Genomic DNA, 22,221 nt, shown 5'->3' with positions numbered 1-22,221 from the left:
GCAGGCCAAAGAGAAAAAAAATAAATAATTTTCATATATACATTTATTACATTAATTTATACATTTCAACTTTAGTTTAATATTTATTTATGAAGTAAAATATTTTTATTATAAATGATTAATTCTAAATAAATATAAACATTGATACAATTTTCTGTTTAAATACGTCAAATATTTACTGTATTACTGTACCTACTTTTAAAATACTTTAAAGTGATATCACTGATAGACATTCTTCATGCACAGTACAAGTACTCAACTAATCGCTAATGAAATTGGTTGCTGATCATTATTATTATGGATGATGATCAGTTTTATCGGGTGGTTGCAGCCCTACACAACACCAAAACATCATACATACACACGCTTCTGAGTATTTTATGCTAAACAGCCCTCATCACATTAATCAGGCAGTGAACATCTTTCTATAACACCAGCTCGTCCACATCTCAGTGTTAGTTCAGTGCCGACACGCCGTAAATGACTTAATGACGGGGGAAGTACAGCGAGTTAGCGTGAAGAGTGTTGGTTTGTCTCTGCTAAACAAATCCTAGCATTCACTCACTTACAGTACACACCCTTCACCATAACCCACCTGAAAAGCACTGGCTGCAAAGTCAAATGAAATATTCAAGGTGTACAGGTTGCTAAAACTCCAATAGCATGCTATATGCTTGCAAAAGTAAGTGTTTATCCCTGTGGCACTACTGAGCGCTGAGGTACAGCATGCAGTCGCTCAGCTAAACTCACAATAATGAGAATATAATACTGAGGAGTTGGGATACGACATCAATTTCACATGCAACACATACAGACTGAACCGCTCCGCTGGGTGAAAGATGCTTATCAGCTAAATGCAGCACACATGCATACATACTTACATGCATAAATGTCCGGCACGCTTGAGGGCTGTATACATGTAAAATTCATATAAGATGATCGAATGCAGCTCATTTCTGTCAAGGAAAGGAAGTCTGAATCTGAAGTTTTGGGTTATTAGGTGCGAAGGTGTCAGGGGAAAGTTACTGCATTATAATATGATGGACATTAAAGAGAAATATCAAATTATAGGCTGGTTTTGGCAGACTCATGCGCTGATAGGGACTCCTCAGCTACTTTCAGGCAAGTAATGAACTGCGGAGGGCTCCTTTAATACCGGCCATAATGTTTTTTTGATTGCCCCGTTTAATCTTGCCCTCTTGTGCCGCCCGCAATTGGAGCATCAGACCATTTCACAGTCCCACTCCAAGAGGTTAAACACATTCACATGAGGAGATATGAGCAGAGAAAGAGACCAATGTGCACATGTATTTCCCATAATGCAGTGCTTCACATAGCCTATTGGTTTCCTAAGTTTTGCTGTGCTCAAGTCATGTCAGAAAGATCGTATTCAGGAGCTAGGGGCAAATGTACGACACTATGAAGTCATAATTACACGAGGAAAACTGCATTTTCTTCAAGAGTGTTAATTAAGGAATCATTGTGGAAGTAAATTGATATTGATCATAAGCTGTAATTATGAACAATCGATTTTTCGAGGAATAGCAGGAAAGCTTGCAATAAAAATACTTGTAACTATTATATTTTATATATATATATATATATGCAGTAATATATATATAGTATGTATTTGCATAATTCAGTAATATAAATGTCAATATAAATAAATAAATAACAATTTAAATAAGCAATAATTACCAGAAAGAAACTTTTCTTAAATTGAGAATTTCCGAGTGTTAATTAAAGAATCACTTGAAGCAAACTGATATTGATCATACGCTGTAATTATAGTGTTGACAGCACAATTGATTTTGTACGCATTTTGTGTACTGCTAATGAGGGGTAGCATGAAAGCTTGCTAGAAAATACAACTCATTTAGCTGGAGGATTGTTTGACTCTTGCCATGATTATCTGCAGCAGCAGCAGCACCAGAATGATAAAACAGAGAGATAAAATAGCAGTTAAACACCTAATGTAAATCCTTTGCTCTTCATTATGGTGAATTAGCACTAAAGCCTCCTGTGTTCATCAAGAAGTTACAAAGAAAGAAGAGAGAAATCACGTTGACTTTAAATTTTCCAGGATGACTTGAATCCAGCATTTATTATGAATGATATCTGATGCTGGGAGATCTGTGATTGGTTTCAGGGTTAATAAGCAGGTATGGGAACAGGGCCGGACTGGGACACAATTTCAGGCTGGGAAATCTCACACTTATCCAGACCATCCTATACACCCACAGCAAATTCTGAAACCACAGACAACCCTATTATTTGTATGGCCACCACATAAAAAAAATCTAAATCCTTAGGCTCTGGCTGTGCAAAATGATTAAAGGTTCTCTCTTCAACAGCACCTTTACTTCCTTTTTCCTTTTCCCTGATATCTCTTTCTCTCATTTGTGTTTATGTGTATTTTGTTTTCTATTTTTCTTGTACTTCTTCACCAGCAGCCCTACTGTTATGAACAAAACTGTCTCCACCTTGTTGCAAAAACACCACCTCATTGTAATTTGTTTGCACAGAATCTAAATTTAAGTTAAATTCAAAGTATTACATCAGGACAATGTGTTATTGTTGTTATTTATCTTAAAATGATTTAATTACCCAAGATTAACAAACGTATATATCACACAAATTCATACAAAATATATTACAACAAATTTTCTAAAGTGCCTAAATGTCAAAATGAGTAGCCTACAATATTTATTATAAACATGTTAGTGCATTATTATGACATTATGTTCAGGGGTGCACATAAGTGGTCCGCAGGTCCGCATGCGCGACCAAAATAAAAAATGCGCTATATAAATAAGTTCTGAGAGCGCATTTGCGTAAAGCATAAATCTAGGCTATCCCATGCCGTTTTCAAAGCACAATGCAAAACTATGACATTCATTCACTGACGCTCTTTAATCAGCAGCAGCGCTAAAACCGGAAGCGCGTATACTTACTTGCCGGCAACCCGCCAAAATAAAAACCTGCTGATTTTAAGTTTGAAAATTATGAAAATGCTTTTATTTATTTATTTTTAGATGCTTTTATCCAACGCAACTTACAGTTGGGGAATACATAAAGTGATTCTTCTTAACGAGGCAAACAAAGAAAGTAGTAGTAAATTAGCATTTTATTTTTAAGTTTACTATAAAATTATTGTATTTGTATTTAATACCAGGCCTACCTTTTATTTTTAATAATATTATCACACATTATTATTTAGTTTATTATTTTATTTAAAAAAACTAAATAAATAAAGTGCAATAATATTATAACTATTATTAATTATTTTTTTATAGTTATATTTAATGGGTCATGCTATATGCAGTTTGAGGACTAAACCAAATCTCCAGGTTCTCTTATAAGAACCAGGCTGAAAAAATTATGTGCACCCCTGATTATGTTGTTGTCTGCTCTTGATCCTCCCTACTTTTACTAGCCTATAAATCAATGTGAACATGTCTGCTAAATTTATTAATGCAACTTTACAGTAGATAATAGCGTCTTTTAGCATACAGTATTCTGACTGACAATAATTCTGACCTGCACTTGAAGGCTTGTACAGGTCAGTAATTTTGCTACATTTCGCTGGCCGCATCCTCTCTTTACTCGAGTCCCGCGCGTTACTTATTACTCTCTGTTCGAAACCGTTTGACAGAAGCATGAACATTAGACGATTTCTATAGCGCTACCAGTCAAGACTAAAAAAAAATCCTTACTTATGCATTAATTGAAATAAAAAATATAAAACAAATTATTTTTTTCATTTAGTTGGCAATTCTACATTTCTCATTTTTGTTCAGTTTAAGTGCTAAAATAACAAAAAATTAATAAACAACTAAAACAAAAAAAACTAAAACTTAATTTAAAAAAAACATAAAACTATTACTAAAACTTTAACTAAAATTAAAAATATAAAAATAAAATTTATTTAAAATATATAATAATATTTTATGGACGTTTAGATACTCGCTAATATCTAGGGTAACAAAAACTAAAACAAAGCTAAAACCATAAAAAAAATTCATTACTTGAAATAAAATAAGCATTCAATAAGCACGCCATTCAATAAGCAACATTTCCTATTTTTGTTTAGTTTGTTGAAGAACTGGTGTGTGTGCGTGTGTGTGTAGACAAAACAAAAACTATTAAAAATGACAAAAACACAACAAGATTGCCAAAACTTAACTAAAGTGAAAATAAAAAAATAGAAAATCTAATTCAAAATATTAACAAAACCTATAACATCAGTGATACTACACATGACAATAGCACTGCTAGTTTCTAAGAGTATCCAGTTCTCCTCCAGCTTTGAGTGTAAATGTGCAATATGAGAAACCATCAGAATGCATCTGTGCATTCATCTTCCCCTGAGCTAGTTAACTGCAGGACAAATTACCTTTCCACATGGTCCAAGTTTCCAGCCACCCCGAGTCCTCCAATAGTGTAGAGTTTCCCATCGTACACCAAGCTGTTGTGCCTGCAGCGAGAGACAGTCATCCGGGACACCAGGTTCCAGTTATCCAGAAGAGACATGTAGCACCACACATCTGCCACTGTCACCCCTGACTCCGTACCACCTGGAAACAAGACCACGCACCATCACGCCTTGACATTGCACAATGTCAGTGTTGAAAATGCTCTGAAAATATTTGGGAATTAATTTACAACTGTTTATTGATGCAGCTCGGACACCAAGACTTGTAATACGACCTCAGAAAGTACTAAAATAAGCTGGACAGAAATGTGACCTTGATAAAAGATTTGTTGCATTTATCTGGCATGGAGACCAATAGATGTTTTGATATTACGGATCGGTAGAATCTAATGTGGACTCAGATTAATGTAACCGCAACAGCGATTCTTCATCAGATCATTGCAAAAAACAGTCTGCGTCTGGGAAGTGACCACAGAGTTTGTTCACACTTGATATACGACCTTCCCTTCAAAATCTGACGTACCTGACAGGTAAATATTGTCCCCGGCGGAGATGACGCTGAAGAATTCACGGTCGTAGAACGGGAGGCTGGCTAGAGGATACCATTTGCTGTTCTGCGGGTTGAAGCAGGTGACGGCCGTCAGAGAGCGCTGGTTCATACCGATCGCCTGCCTTCCTCCCACCAACACGATCACCTCTGCTACACCTGCAGGTTAGATGGAGGATACAAATATATGAGTACTTGATGGCCCCTGTGGTGGCTGTGTCGATGATATTCTTCATGGCAGATTGATGGACTGCAGGGACCCCCAAAGAAGACTGCTGTTTCTCCAAACCATTTCACATTGTAGCTATCTTACGTGGGAATCTAAAACCCAGAGAGCTGCACTACAAAAATAAATAAAGGCACACTGGAAGTAAGAAAAAAAAAAACCTTGAAAAAAAACATATATAATTAATTATTTTTTACCCCATTAGCTATTTATTTATTGTTTATTTATTTAATACTGAGCTTCATGCTTAAAGCTAGAATAAAAAAAGTCTCGGAATTAAATTTCATACTAGATTACATTTCAAACATTTTCTGAACTACTTGTGCATTTCTAAAGCTAATTTCACAGTAGGCATTTTAAGTATCCTAAATACATATAATAATAATAATAACTTGATAGCAAATGTGACATAATAAAACAAATAATAAAACTTTTTGTTCAAAAGTGTCGTTTTTTTTTTTACTCTTTAAGAAATTAATACTTAATAATATACTTTATACTTTATATTAAATATTCAAAAGTGACTGTAAAGACTTTTCCTTTGCTATAAAAAATTATATTTCAAATAAATGCTGTTTATAATTAATTATAATATATCCACTCAACTATTAACCCGCACAACTGTTTTCAACATTGATAATAGTAATAATAAGTGTTTCTTGACCAGCAAATCAGCATATCAGAATGATTTCTGAAGGATCATGTGACACTGAAGACTGGAGGAATGATGCTGAAAATTCAGCTTTGTAATAAATTACATTTTAAAACATATGCAAATAGAAAATTGTTATTAAATTGTAATAATATTTCACAATATTACTGTTTTTAATGCACTTTTGTTCAAATAAATGCAGCCTTGGTGAGCACAAGAGACTTCTTTCAAACTTTTGAAAGGCAGTATATGTGATATAAATTAAACAAATATTAAAACAGCACATAAAATCTCGTCCAGGTTACCCAACATCCCTTATGAAGAGTCTGTCTGTGCATGTGTGTCCAATGAAGAGTGTAAGTGAATTATCAGAGCTTAACTAAACTCATAACCATCTGTTTGGCTGCATGCCCTCAAGAGTCTTACAGCCCTGGGCACATTGGCTTCAACACTACATGAAATGCATCACGGGCACCTGCGCACTCATCCGCAATCCTCTGTTCTGCTACTTTGATTTTTGCAAAGTGTTCAGATGAAATTTGAGTTTCTAGCATTTGTGATAACAAATTCAGCTCTAACACAGACACTGCTTTAAAATCTGCCCGGATGAGCCAGTATATGCACACCTGTGTCCACCATTGCATGCAAGTCTGTGTTTAGGAAACATAAACATTGTACAGTTATGCTAAATAATTATATTACTAGAACTGTTTATTAATGGAGGCAAACATCACTATTACTTCTGATCGTATAGGTTTTATACTCAAACTTTGTGTAATTCAGGCTGTTTGATAAGTAATACTTTTAAGAACTGTTCACTAGAAGGCTGAAATGATTCTTCTGTGGTGGAAGCATTTTTTTAAGAGTCTAGAACATTTCAGGATTGCAAGATAAGCATATATTTAAAAAACAACAACAACAACAAAAATCTCAAGACTAGAAAATCATAGGCCATGTTCACACTACAGTATTTTCTGTATGAACAGTGCAAGAAAACACAGGGTAAGTTTTGACTCAGTGTTGCCAGGTCCTGCTATAAAAATAATAATAATAATAATGATGATAAAAAGAACAAGCCATTGACAAAATGAAATCCAAACGTGTTATCTTGGAAATACACCACACACCAAAACACCTGCCTACTTTATGACTGAGCCCAAACAACTAGCCTAAAGACGCTTAATAAGCATTGCTTAAAATAAGTGGACATGGCAACCCTTCAAGAGTGCCCTTCGAGTTGCAAAGCACCCTTCCTAACATAAATAAAACACAATAAGCTCTGCTGATGGTGGCCAAAAATAGTCTTTGGTGGGTGTAATATTACTTTGGTAAATACAGCGGATACCAGATGCTAAAGACGCCAGAATGTTGCTATAGTTACGATGCTGTCAATCATGGTCATTTCGAGAGTGAGCTCTGTTACACACACACACACACAAAACAATACTTTAGCAGTTTCACTCCCTCCTATATAGTTCAATGCGGTTGTCACTCCTGAATCTTTCCAGTGTGTACGTGGCCATTGAATTGGATCAGTGAGCAACCACCTAACAGCATTCATCTTCAGCAAATGAGGTCTACTGTTCCTGCAGAAGGAAAATGAAAGAATCCCAGCATCATCCGGTGTAATTCTATCCAGGTTTGTGCTTAGAAAGCCTATTGTTGTGTGTGTAAGGGTTCGAGTGCTCAGACTTCCTGCATCATGTCTATACCGGCGCAGGGCTTGTCATCAAATCGCCTCGCAGAGACCGGCTTTTGTTTAAGGTGCAGAAGGAAAGGCGGCGAGAGAGCAGAGAAAAGTGAGAGAGCGACGTGAAGACATCCTTGAGCTTCTTTTAACCGCTGGCTCATCTTTCCGAATCAATACTTCCCCTGCGCTCCCCTGACAACAGCCGCCTGCCTGATCCATGGGCTTCTCTCTGCTCCAGCATCTTTCTTTTACAATATTGTCATCTTTTTCTCCTTCTCCATTTCTCTCTCTTTCTCTTTCTAAATCTTGGTTTTTCTCCCCAGGGCAGGTAAAACACAACCAGAGTGGAAAACAGAGGAAAAATAGCAAAATCGAGAGAAAAAAATACACTGTGAAGAGAATTGTCTTAACTGAGACATGAGGAAGAGACAGACTGCTCTGGTGCTCGCAGCTGAACCATATGCTGCCTGATCTGGTGGAAATGAACCACTCAGCATCCTTCAGGCAAACAGGTAGAGCAGACAAACATGTGCAAATCAAGTGAAAGGTCCATTCTTTACTGTCTGCATTTTGTCAAATCAAAGTAAACAGACATTGCATTCTATTTTTAACAAATGCATAACATACCCTGTAATCATTTACATTTTAATGGGTAAAAACCTACCAATAAATGGCCAGCTAACATGTGAAGTCATTTAATAGATTTGGTCACTACATAATTTCCGTACTTTCAATACTTATTTCATAGAATTAGTAAATAGTCATAATTAAAAAAAAAATGAGTAGATGTTGACTGGTAGTGTATTTCTGATAATGAAATTTGTTTACATTTGCTTATTAACTGAGGAAGAAAAAAACATGGCAGGTCTATTAGAAAAATCCCATTCGGACGTAGAGTAACGGGACATCCAGTTACTGACAGCGAGTACTGTATATTCATTTCACTGTAACCCCTAAAGAGCAACCTCAGCCATTTCTTATTTCCTGTGAGATTTAAGTCTGTTGGAGCAGCAGGTGACCTTTTTCAGCCTTCAAAAGTGCTGCTGGAGCAACGTTTCATTCCTTAATGAGATGTGCTGATTTGAATTGAGTTAACTCCATTCAAACAGCCTAAATCAAGCTCAATCATAGAAAAGTAAACAAAAACAGAAGTAAACAGAAACAGGAAGTGAGGAAAGTGAACCAGGAGGAGTTCGGCCAGCACCTTTCAATCAAGCTGGACATGGGCGGAGCACATGGTTCCCACATCTACTTTTCCTATTTGCCCACTTCCCCCATTGATTACTTTTTGATTACCATAACTACAGGAAACACTACATCTAACAACAACTGTTAATCATTTTCAAACATTTACACCATGCAGGGTTAACCTCACAGTAGTGCTCAACACTGTCAGACTTTCACAATCCTTCATCACTTGAATTAAGATGATCAAATTTAAACACATCCACCACAAAATCAGACTTTAGTTCTGCCTTTTACTTTGAGATTGAGCTGAAGTTCAATGCTGATTTAAAATCATAAGAAACAGTTTACTGATACTGTTTTTGAAACCGAATCATTGCATAACTACAGGAAACACTGCATCTAATGATGGTTTGGGGGAAAAAAATAGTTATTTAAAAAATAATAATAAATAAAAGCATATACATCAACTCAAATACGGTTATCTAATAAGCATACGTCCTATTCTGTGTACTTAACTCCTGAAACATTGGTGTCTCTTTGTATATGATATGATGATAGTTTTCTCAAAATAAGTAAAATGCTCATGAAGTGTCTCAGAGCAGTTCTAGAGATTATGTTTATGTTTTCATGTCCTCATACTGTATATTGAGGCTGAAAACTCAGCGAGCTTCAGTAGGCCTATCTGTAAGAAACTGCATGTCTGCGCCATTAATTTCCACGAGGGGCGAACTAAAAAAAGTTCTCTCCTGAACTGCACCTCACTTCCATTTTTCTTTTCGGTCTCTTTATTTTGCCATATCCCTCACAAGACTTTAATACTCAAGATTCAAAACTATAATTTCTAAATTGCCTACATCGAAATTAGTACATCACTACAATATCTTTATAGAAAAATCCTAATACTGAAGATGAGTCATGTTTTTCCCTTACAGAAATTAACCATGCTTTTATTAGGCTATAGTAAAAGTACAGTAAGCATTTTTTTGTTTGTTTTTTGGCAAAGGGATTACCATTTTGTATTTATTTTTACTACAAATTCCATGGTTAAACTATGGTTATTGTAGCAAATACCATGGTTAATTTGTGGTTAACATGGTTTAACAATAGTAACCATTATCTTTAGATTTATAGTAAAATCTTCGTTAATTTTCGTAAGGGTTGTGTTGTCTGCCCTAGCTCCCCCAAAACCTATAATAAAATATGATTATTTGTCTGCTAAATTACTACTGTAACATTATAATAATGATGTCCTTTATACAGTATTTTAGTGATGGTGAGCAATGGGCTGCCGCTGCATAACTAAGTAAACAAAGACAAAACTACAATAGCATCTTTACAGATGAAACTGACCTGCACTTGTAACCCAGTAGTTTTCCTTCTCTGCGCCACCTGTGCGCTTCCACACTCCACTCAGTTCTCTCTCTCACATTGATTACTCTGATACAAACTGTTTGGCGGAGGCATGGAGAGCGCGCAAGCCAAAGCACTGCAGTCACGACTAACTGATTCATGGTTTATTAGAGATTTAATTATCAAATGGCGAACTGGAATGTAAATAATCACTTTAGTACATTCAGCAGGCAACTATACAATATTAATATTAAAATAGCAGGCCAAATAGGCTGCCAGGCCACCAGGAATTGTCCCGGTTTTCCTGATGGCCAGTCCGCGCCTGATTTCCACAGACACGCAGAACGTGTAGAATTCATATATTGTCTTTTTGCAGCTTAATATTCACAGACACTAGTCCATATCGCGTTTTGATTCAAGTGTACTGACCTGTTGATTTATTCGTCCCAAAATGTGGCATATTCCGTCCGTGTTAGGCTATAGGAATTCTGTTTTGATGACTGGATTCTACGAACCTGTCTGTGTTTTCCGCAATGCGCTTAAATTATAGGGTCGTATGCCTCAGTGCAATTTGGGAAAGAAATCAATTAAATCTGTATGTGGATGTGTGTAAATACAAAAATAAAACCCCCTTTAAAATCTAAAACATTCACAAAAAAAACTAAAATAAAAACACACATTTTTCTTATTAACAACAACAAATTACAACAACAACAATTATTTTGTAATAAAATTACGTAACGCCATTACATGCAACTAGATACTCCCCAACACTGTTGACAGGTGAGCTTCTCCTCGCTCGGAGCGCACAGCCTCCCACAGGACAATCACACCCATCTCTTCCGCCTCACTTCCCCTTAATGAGTCCTATCTATGGCATTGGCTCAGAGGCTGCCATCGGTAAATACCGGTTTGCCAGATGGGATGTCAGGGCGGCCAGGTAGCTCTCATCTCCTACTGAGCTAAAGAGCGATAATGATAACATCCAGAATTGAGAACGACTGTAAACAACGGTCTCTTTTTCTCTCCTCCTGTGCTCAATCTCTCCTTCACAGTGGGAGGAAACCCAAACCTGCTCTAAACTGCCACCACCTTGGCCTAGAACAAGACCCCGGATCCCCCAGGCGAGACTGGGCTTGATTTCCATCTAATTGCCCTCGTCTTGCTATTCCCAACCATTAAAAGCTGGATGTGGAAGAGGTCTTTGAGTCGAGAAAAGAGGAAGTTCTCTCTCTCCTCCGAGAGTCCATGATGGCTGCGGTCGTGGGTAGAGATAAATTGCAGCTTTGAACCCGCTTGTCAGAAAGACGTAGCGGGCAGGTGACGCTGCTGGCGTGGCTGTCCCTGACCATCTGAACTTTGTATGTGTGGGCTTTTACCCCGTCATTTCGCTGCCCTTCAATCCAGTCCCGAGTCAAAAAGCATCGAAAATGAAATGAGAGGATAGGTCAGGCCTGTAGCAGTTATTAAGCGCTCTACCTTGGAAATTCATTTTCTGGGAATGACGATGATGATGTAGTTAGGGATAAAACGAAACTCATTTTGCTAACAGTAACAGTAATGCATGTACAAAGTGTCATTTAAAGCTGTCCATAACATTATGATCTTTCACTCCTCCTCAGCTTGTACTGCATATCATGTGTTAACTGGACAGTCCAGCTCACTGTTGCAGGCTCAGGTACTGCAGTAGTTCAGTCTCATGTACCCAGGCATTAATATTGGCATAACTGACCATTTGATAAGCTCTGCCCCTTTTGTTACTGTTGCTAGCTCAAGTTAACCTGTTAGCACGGTACACTGTGTGTTTTAAATTGTTGCTAAGTTGGTAAGTTGGTAAGAAACTGACTTGAGATTTCCTTTAACAGGATGATTTTAGTAAAGTGAAGCCTACTCATGGTGGTAAAAATGTATTGATATTATATATAAATCAACATTTTCTCACAATATAAATAAATAAATGTTATATATAATGTTGATTTATGTTGATAAAATGTTGACACACACACACACACACACACACACACACACACACACACACACACACACACACACACACACACACACACACACACACACACACACACACACACCTGACGTTCTGACATATTGTTTAATCAAGATTAAGTAGATAAGCAAGCAGGTAGGTAAATCAATCAATCAATCAATCAATCAATTCCAAAACAAATCAATCCAGAAAATTCCATAAAACTGTATTATAATATGTTTTAATGCATTCAAAATGTATTAAACATATGTTTAACTAACTAAAATAAATACAAACTTTTGGAAACAATGTTGTACCATGTTTTTGAGAATTTTCTAAATATTCCATAAAGCTCCATTATAATCCATAATAGCATATTAAAATATTTTCAATCAATTAATCAGTCTTTTGGCAACACTGTTTCTCCATATTACTGATAATTTCCATGACATTTCATAAAACTCCATTATAATCCATTATAAATGGATTAAAAAAACAGAGGCTTTTCTGAGAAATGGCTAAGGTTGGGCTGGTAAATTATGTTTTAAATGCTCTCAGAAAAAAAGGTACAAAAGTTGTCACTGGGGCGGTACCTTTTCAAAAGGCACACCTTTGTACCTGAAGAGTCCATATTGGTACCTTAAAGTGTACATATTAGTACCTAAAAGGTACAAAAGTGTACCTTTTGAAAAGGTACTGCCCCAGTGATAGTGTTTGCACCTTTTTTTCTGAGAGTGAAGGGATAGGGATAGCAAATGAAGTCATACAGGTTTGGAATGACATGAAGGTGAGTAAATGCTGACAGAAATGTCATTTTTTTGGGTGAACTATTCCATTTAGGCAGAGCTCTGAGAAAAATCAATTGCAGCACATTCTGGCCAGAAACCATCCAGACTTGGGTTCATCTGACCTTCATATAAAGCAACCAACCATGGCTTGCTTCTTCCATGTGATATTCACACGAGAAAAGGGGTAAACCAGGGTAACGGGTACATCTGAAATAGATTATAACACTGAAAGCAGAGCATAATCTACAGATGAGCTCAAGGCTACTAAAGTAAGTGCCTCAAACAACCACTTGACAGTCTTTCAAAGAACTGATGCCACAAGGCTTGCCAAACTGGCAAATCAAAAGCCCTCATTGTAACAGCCTGGGAAATAAATGTAAAACACCTGGGAGCCAGCAACTTAACATATTACATAAACATGACTTTGATTCTCAGTGGACTGATATAAACCTGCTTGTGTAAAGCCAGCCAATCCAATCACACATTGAACTGCCACATTTAATTATTTAATGCCAAGGCAAAAAAATAAATAAATAGACACAAAAGATTGCGTTATAATTGTACATTAAAATTTTTAAGAAAGAAAAATTAGCCAAAAACTGTGGCAACGTGTCATCACAGAAAAAGTGTCCATTGAATTTTTAAATGCAATTAAAAATAGTGTTCTTCCACCCTGGTCCAAAAAAATGTATTTGATAAATATGAAGAAATACATAAAACAATTACCAATTGCTATAGGTGCCATTTTAAACATCTAACATTTAACAACTGACTTTGCTTCACAATATTTAATTACTGAAAAAACATTATATTTTATAATATTTTACATATTTTTTAAAAATATTGTTTTATAAGACTATAAATAAAAAAAAATGGAAAATTACAATTTTAATTGCAATTCTGCATTCTGTTTGCCACCTCAATTCAAATTCAAATTAAATTCAGGAACTAAGTTGGTATTTAAAAGGCGTCTGCAATTTAAAGGGATACTCTACCCCAAGATAAAAAAATTTTCATTAATCACTTATCCCCATATCGTTCCAAACCTGTAAAAGCTCCGTTCGTCTTCGGAACAAATTTAAGATATTTTGGATGAAAACCGGAAGGCCTGTGACTGTCCTATAGACTGCCAAGTAAATAACAGTGTCAAGGTCCATAAAAGGTATGAAAGTCGTCCCAAAAAGTGTTCCCGTCGCTTCATATAACCCAGATTGCACGTCTGATGGCAGATGGAGTATTCTGACGACGACTTTCATATCTTAAATAAAAAATAAATTGTGTTCCGAAGACGAACTGACCTTTTACAGGTTTGGAACGACATGAGGGTAAGTGATTAATGACAAAATTTTTATTTTGGGGTGAAGTATCCCTTTAATGGTGCGTAACTCAAACTCACATACGGCGTGAACACCAAAATGCAGTTTAAACTCAAAGGGGGAACTTTTCCGCCAACATTACAACCTCTTAAACTACCAGAGCTGATTTTCCACAGTGGGTCCTGTTCACAAATGAGCTCTAGATGGAAAAACGCTGTTAAATTTATGGTCCACAGGTGTGCTGTCTGAGGCTGAGACTAAGAGCGGCTCAAACTCCAGTCACAATATCTGCACATAAACTCAGACTCCATTGCACTGTGAGCTGTCTTTTACAAGGGAACCAAACAGCAATCAAATGGCACACCGCTGCCCTTTGCAACAAGAGAAATTGCTCCCAGACAGGAAGTAAGACATGATTTTGAGTGAGCTTCATGCTCGGGAGAGAGAATTCCTCCCTGTAGAGCACTGCTGCATACATTATCTATCCATCTCTTAACAGCAGTGTCTTATTTAATAGTTTATCAACCAAAAATGTTAGTCATACTTGAATATGGTGGCACTAAGTGTGACAAAAATTTCCTGACAGGGGATATTTAAACACTGCAGGCCCACTGAGCCAAACACTGCCACAAAATCATCCACTTCAAAATGTAAATTTCATCCAGCTACTGTAGACAACGGAAAAGCAATCAACAGCTGAAATGTACCGAGCGAAATGTTGTGATTAGTGCTGATACATTTATCATTTCCATACTCTAGGATGGATTAATCCAATGAAAAAAGACATGTGAACAGGAAATTCAATTACCATGGTTGTTTGTAAAATGAACAAACCACCAATTTTGATGCAGTAGTCTTTTATCTGTGCTACAGTAACATTCACACCAGAGCTGGACAAAATTCAGAATTGGCTCTCTTTCAATTCACGAGTCTGAATTTCATTTTAAAATTCAATTGGTCACACCTAACAGGAAGTTGAATTGGGTGAATTGAACAACAGGAAGCATTTAAAAATGTCTTCTGGAAAGTGAAGTGTTCTTCCACCCTGGTCCATAAAAGCTTAATTTAACCCTTTTAAACCTCCTATGTCGCCACACTGCATTCATGTTACTGTAACTCTTCAACCATTTGAGTTGAATTCTCTGCAACCGTTTAGAGAGCTTGTGAAAAAAAAATCATTATAAAAATATGGCAAATGATGAGTATACAGCAGAAGAAGAAATTGTGATGATTTGTTGACATGGGCGGAGAAAACTGGACTTTTCAGACCGGCATCATGTGCAGTGTGTCAGTGTATCTGTGCGTGCATTTGTGTACGCGCATTTGTATGTGTAAAAAAAAAAAGGCTGCTGAGTGAAAACCGTGAAACCCAGTGTGACAAAAAGACTTGTATTGTATGTATTATAGACCAGTTTTCAAGTTAGAAATATTAGATTCTTTCATTCATGTTTTCTATTTTTTTTTTCTGAAGAAAAAACTGTAAAATTTTTCCTATTTTTTTTTTAACAAACTCTTAACACACAGTAATTGGTCAATTTATCGAAAGCCATTTGTGTTCTGAAAAAAAAAAGACTCCTTGCATTTGAAGATAGCATATTGTTTTAGAATTTTACATAAAAAAAAAGAAAAAAAAGGCAACCTATTTTAGATGCAGGTTCTAAAGGTTAATAAATATGATATATAATATATAAAATAAACACAAATTTCTATAGGTGGCATTATAGGAGGCCTATAAACCTTCAAACTTTGTAAAGCCGACATTTAAAAAAAAATACTATAAAAATAATAAAAACAAGATGTATACATGATATAAATAATATAATTTAATTCTACTTCCTTACATTTAAATTGCCGCTCTCTATCCTATTTGCAACCTTAATACTACTTCAAATCAAATCCAGGTACTGAATTGGAATTTACATGACATCTGCAATTTAATTCTGAATGGTGTGCAACCCTGACTCACATACAGTATGACCACCAAAATGCTGTTAAATTTAAGGTCCATCTATAGGTGGCATATCAAACAATTACTCAGTAAAATGAGCAAACCACCAATTTTGATGCAATAGTCATAGAAGGGTCAGGTCTGGAGTCAGGATTGGCGCGGAGCAGCTGACAATGGCTGAAATGCTTTTGCGATCATGCACAGTATTTCAGTAATATCCACAGGCATCAGAGACGCTGAGCTTTATCAAAGAAAGAGTCTAATTAAACTGACTGGACCCTGCTCTGAAGGTGAGACACAGAAAGCAATGAAGTTCGCCCTCCAGTCATCGCACGACTAAATCAATTAAACAAACGCAGACGCACTGCAAAACGTCGCCCTTCCGTCCTCACCTTCAAGCTGCTACTTTGGCGATAAAAGCAGTTAGAGTAAAAGTGGTTTGTGGTCTGTAAAGGACTGGGCTGAGTGTTAAATCAGCACAATCCAATACCTTTGACTCCTCCTGCCGCACACACACAGCCGATTGAATGTTGTGCTCTGAAGTGGTGACCTCAGTGAAGTGTGTCAAAGCTTTGTGAATGGTCGCCAAAAGGAAGGACAGATTCTGAAACAAGAGCTAATTAGCTGACAGCAGCAGACATACAGCACAAAAATGACATGACAGAACAAGAGAAATACAAATCACTCAGTGACAGGGTTACCAGATGACTATAATAAAATATCAGATGGCTCCAAAATGTGGCCTGCAGTGTAACCTGCATACTGTGACACTTTGCAAAGCACATTCACCATTGATCAAAAGTTTGGGGTCATTATATATATATATATATATATATATATATATATATATATATATATATATATATATATATATATATATAGTATTTTTTTTTATTTTGTATTTTTTTTTAAGAAATTAATACTTTTATTCAGCAAGGCGGCATTAAATTTATCAAAAGTGACAATATGGACATCTATAATGTTACAGATTTTTATTTCAAATAAATCCTGTTCTTTGGAAATTTCTATTCATCAAAGAATCTTGAAAAAAAAATCAGCATATTAGAATGATTTCTGAAGGATCATCTGACACTGAAGACTGGATGCAAATTCAGCTTTGCATTACAGGAATAAATGACATTTTAAGATATATTTAAATAGAAAACTGTTTTAAATGATTAATCTTACTATTTTTACTGCATTTTTGCAGCCTTGAAGAACACAAAAGACTTACAAAAAAATCTTACACCCCCCAACTTCAAAATGGTAGTCTAAATGATTGAAAATGACTTCTGTAATGTCTAATCTTTGGACACAAAAAAAGTAAAATCCAAGCTAAAACTCTCAGCCCTGTTTTACACTTCACACATAATAGGCTTATTTATTTTGGCACCCATATTAACAGGTTGCTGCATTCACATTTTACACGGCACAAGCACTGAGCCCAATTTCTCCACCTGTAGCGAGCTTAACTCGCAAATAAAATGCACTGTAAATCTTTGTATTGACACCGTCTCTTGCAATACTGGCTTTTATGAAGCCACATAAAGTGATAGACTGAAACTAGACTTGAAACAAGACTTATGATGGGCTTGATGCAAAGAAATATAAACAGAACTGTCTGTGCACTGAATCCAGATGATTTTGAATGTTTATACCTTTGCCTTAGGGTTTGGGTTATGTTCTGTGTAGATTAATTACCATTTGTAAGTTAACATGGATGTCTTCCTCACATAAACTACATTTCATGGTTACAAGGTCACCATAGCTACAAAAAGCATGAATCACTGTAAGGGTAGATCAAAAGACTAAGTCTAATTATCAGGACAAATGGCATCCCAACTCTGTTAGGGTGCTTTGTTCATCCTAGTGAATGAAAATGTGCATATAAACACCTTTGGAATGAAACATTTATCGAATAGGCAGATACTTTCTTCCAAAGCAACTTGCACTGCATTCCTTGCAAACCCATAAAATCATTAATATCCCTCAAAAATGTGCTGACTGCACAACATCCATTAGAGAATGTAAAGTATACAGCATGTATTAATATAGTTTAGAGAGTTGCTATGTGGTTGCTTGAAAGTTTTTGCTGGTTTCTAAAATCAAAAATGCTCAAGTCTCTATGATATTCTGGTCTCTAGATATGGCTCAGGTCCTTCCATTAATGCATATGACATTAAAGTCAATGAAATTTTATGCCAGTTTTATTATTCTCTATTTTAAAAATTGTAAGTTTTATCACATAGAAAAGTAACAAGACACCTCTGAAGACACATGAGTTTACTGTGGAACAAATGCTATTTTAAAAATGTCTCTATGTTTTTGCTTCTCCGTCAATGTTGTTGTTATTAACTAAAAACTAAAACAATCCAGAATCATTGCTTGTAATAAAAATTACATACCTGAAATTAAAAAATTATAATAAAATATAAATATAAATATTAGATGAAAAAAAATTACTTGCAAAAAACTGAAATGTTGCATCTGAACTGAAATAACTACTAAAATTAATAAAATAAAAATGAATTAAAGATATATATAAATATTTATAAATAATAATGCAAATTTAACAAAAGCACAAAACAAAATTACTAAACATTTAATCTACAAATAAAATGAAAAAAAAAAAACTAATTTAAATTTGTAATAAATACTATAAGGTACATAAAAATATATATAAAAAAGATTATTTTTATTCTGATTTAGAAATACATATGCAAAGAAAATAAAGTCAATTAAAAATAAATAAATCTAAAGCATTCAGTGACACAAACTGCTAAATAAACAAATATTTAAGTTTAAGCTCAAATAAAATAAAATGGTACTAAATGGTACTAAAAAGTGCTAAAATTACTAAAATAAAGATAAAAACAAAAATAAAAATAAATCAAACCTATATATATATATATATATATATATATATATATATATACACACACATATAACTAATAAAATGAAAACAACAACAACAACAAAAAAACTAATAAAAAATTACAAAAAATGTAAACTAAAATTAAAATGGAAACTGAAAATATAAAAATAAAAGCTAAAAGAAAACATTAATATATACTATACTAATAGGCTACATAAAAAGAATAATACTGTTCTCCATATGATGTTAGTCAATGTCTGAACCCCATTGTTCTTTAAAGTATCTTCTTTCGTGTTACACTGAAGAAAGTCAGTCATACAGGTTTAAAACAACATGAGATTGAGTAAATAACGATAAATGTTCACTTTTGTACAAGCCACTGCCAATAACACTTTGAAAAAACAATTTCCTCATGTTTATTCTCTTAAGAAGAGTTGTCACAATATCAAGCTTCTGCTTTAGTAAAGCTGTTCACACATCATATTATGTTCAGGGTCGTAGTTAAGCAGAACAGGGTCACTTTTCACAGTCTTCATCCCTTATGGCTCCTAATTACACACCTGACCTACCCACAAGACCGGCCGCTAATCAGCTACAAGTGTGGGTGAACTAGATTAACAAACCCTTTGTTACGTGACAATAATTTGAGTTATGGATGTCACGGCAGTCCTCCCTGCCGGCACACAGCCGCACAGGAAAAAAAAAAAAAAAAAACTGTTGTGAGTTTAATTAGGACGGATTGCCTGTCTACACGAGTTACTGGGTGTGAGCCAGGTGTGTCGTCGCCCTGATTTGCTCATGTGGCAGAAGCGGAGGGGAGAGAAGGGCCCAGGTGAGTACCATCAGTCTGAAGACAGCTGGCACTTACCTGCAGCTCTGAGAGAAACACGCACGCATATCTGAACGCTCTGATCGAGTGCATGCTGGGCGAGGAACCTTTCATGGGTGACATCACAGCACCTCTTCTGTGTCTTTTCATACATAAGAGACTTATCAGCCGAGCTCAGGTGGAGAGTGAATCCATTCAGTCGCACACAAACACATGGCATTTACAAACTCCTGGCAGCACTTCCTCAATCTCTGTCGCTAAAAAGAAAGCAATTTGTGCTCCCCTTCGTCTTTGACTTCTACCCTATTTTTCTCTCTCTTCGCCGTCTCTTTTTCATAAACGGGTCCTACGGGTGACAGGCCCTCACGTGGTGTTTCATAACCTCCATCAGATGGCCCGCCAGATGGTCAAGCCAGAGACGAGTTCACTCAGGAGTTTTGTACACAGCCAAACAATCAAATACTTAATAAAAAATACCGAAAGGAGACAAGTCCATCCTTCGTAAGCAAATAAGAGGCACAGATGTTGGAAGAAACAAAGAGGACACGAGTCCACACAGCCTTACAAAAAAAAAAAAAAAAAAAAGACTGGTTGGTACCATGGAGAAAAGAGACAAGCTAAATGTAGGTCAACCAAATCAACCAAAAACATAAAGGTTTAAAAAAGAAGAAGAAGAAGAAAAAAGGTTGGCACTCCAAGTAATGACCAATTGATGATTATTCAAATAATATAGACAATACCATGGTATTTCCATAGTACATGTCTAAAAAATTATGATAATAACAGTACTTTGTTAATAAAGATGCTCAAAAACGACGTATTAAATGTACATATAGGTATATTCTTTTGTTAGTTACTATCGCATATAAACAATTCAAAATGATTAAAACTGGTAAAATCAGTTGTTAATCTACAATCTGGTGAAATCACAAAACCTGTTCATTTACCAGCTGTCACAGCATAGAAACAAAACTCACTGAGCATCATAAAATGACATTTGTTTACCAATTACTCTAGAAAATAAGTTCTGCAGAGTGACATGACTTCCATGCACAGCTCGTAATACCTTTCAGACAATTATTAAACCTTACTTTATTGAAAAGAGCCTCCGAGTCCTGGCCAGCAAGTAGGAAAAATCTCAGAACCCATGAGCAATTTGTTCCTCTGCCGAGGCTGCCTATTTCCATAAATATCTCGTTTAATATTAATAACAAACATGGCGCTCTTAAACTATGTATGGTATTTACCAAGCATTTAAAGATGTTTATTTAGAAGAACTCTGGTGGATCTGTATTCAGCTGGGATCAGACGAGCATTGAGATGTTTTTCCAAGTTAATTTCGAGTTACATGTCTAAATGTATTCATTTGATTCGTTCACTTGATACTTTTTTATTAACTTAATAAGCATCTTAGCAAACCACAGTTTCAGGTAGCTTCCCCAACACTGATAGATACAGGTGCATCTCAAAAAATTATAATGTCGTGGAAAAGTTCATTTATTTCAATAATTCAACTCAAATTGTGAAAATTGTGTATTAAATAAATTCAGTGCACACAGACTGAAGTAGTTTAAGTCTTTGGTTCTTTTAATTGTGATGATTTTGGCTCACATTTAACAAAAACCCACCAATTCACGATCTCAACAAATTAGAATATGGTGACATGCCAATCAGCTAATCAACTCAAAACATCTGCAAACGTTACCTGAGCCTTCAAAATGGTCTTCAAGATGGGTTCACTAGGCTACACAATCATGGGGAAGACTGCTGATCTGACAGTTGTCCAGAAGACAATCATTGACACCCTTCACAAGCAGGGTAAGCCACAAACATTCAATGCCAAAGAATCTGGCTGTTCACAGAGTGCTGTATCCAAGCATGTTAACAGAAAGTTGAGTGGAAGGAAAAAGTGTTGAAGAAAAAGATGCACAACCAACTGAGAGAACCGCAGTCTTATGAGGATTGTCAAGCAAAATCGATTCAAGAACTTTGAGTGAACTTCACAAGGAATGGACTGAGGCTGGGGTCAAGGCATCAAGAGCCACCACACACAGAAGTGTCAAGGAATTTGGATACAGTTGTCGTATTCCTCTTTTTAAGCCACTCCCCGAGGCGTCTTACCTGGGCTAAGAAGAAGAAGAACTGGACTGTTGCCCAGTGGTCCAAAGTCCTCTTTTCAGATGAGAACAAATTTTGTATTTAATTTGAAAACAAAGGTCCTAGAGTCTGGAGGAAGGGTGGAGAAGCTCATAGCCCAAGTTGCTTGAAATCCAGTGTTAAGTTTCCACAGTCTTTGATGATTTGGGGTGCAATGTCATCTGCTGGTGTTGGTCCATTGTGTTTTTGAAAACCAAAGTCACTGCACCCCGTTTACCATGAAATTTTGGAGCACT

At 35.9% G+C, this 22,221-nt stretch overlaps 1 protein-coding gene across 6 annotated transcripts in view; it reads right to left on the bottom strand.

Moving 5' to 3' along the window:
* LOC109045049 (kelch-like protein 29) overlaps window positions 1–22,221 on the bottom strand; it is a 227,602-nt gene that overhangs the window by 23,968 nt on the left and 181,413 nt on the right. For all 6 annotated transcript variants that reach the window (XM_042778221.1, XM_042778223.1, XM_042778227.1 and 3 more), the window contains 2 exons: window positions 4,959–5,141; window positions 4,397–4,577 (listed from right to left, as the gene is read on the bottom strand). In XM_042778221.1, the coding sequence (XP_042634155.1) occupies window positions 4,397–4,577; window positions 4,959–5,141 (364 nt within the window). The remainder of the gene's footprint in view (window positions 1–4,396; window positions 4,578–4,958; window positions 5,142–22,221) is intronic.

Source organism: Cyprinus carpio, chromosome A20, assembly GCF_018340385.1.
Source record: "Cyprinus carpio isolate SPL01 chromosome A20, ASM1834038v1, whole genome shotgun sequence".
Classification (NCBI taxonomy): Eukaryota; Metazoa; Chordata; class Actinopteri; order Cypriniformes; family Cyprinidae; genus Cyprinus; species Cyprinus carpio.
The sequence above is the reverse complement of the archived record's forward strand: the minus strand, read 5'-3'. Positions and strand labels throughout refer to the sequence as shown.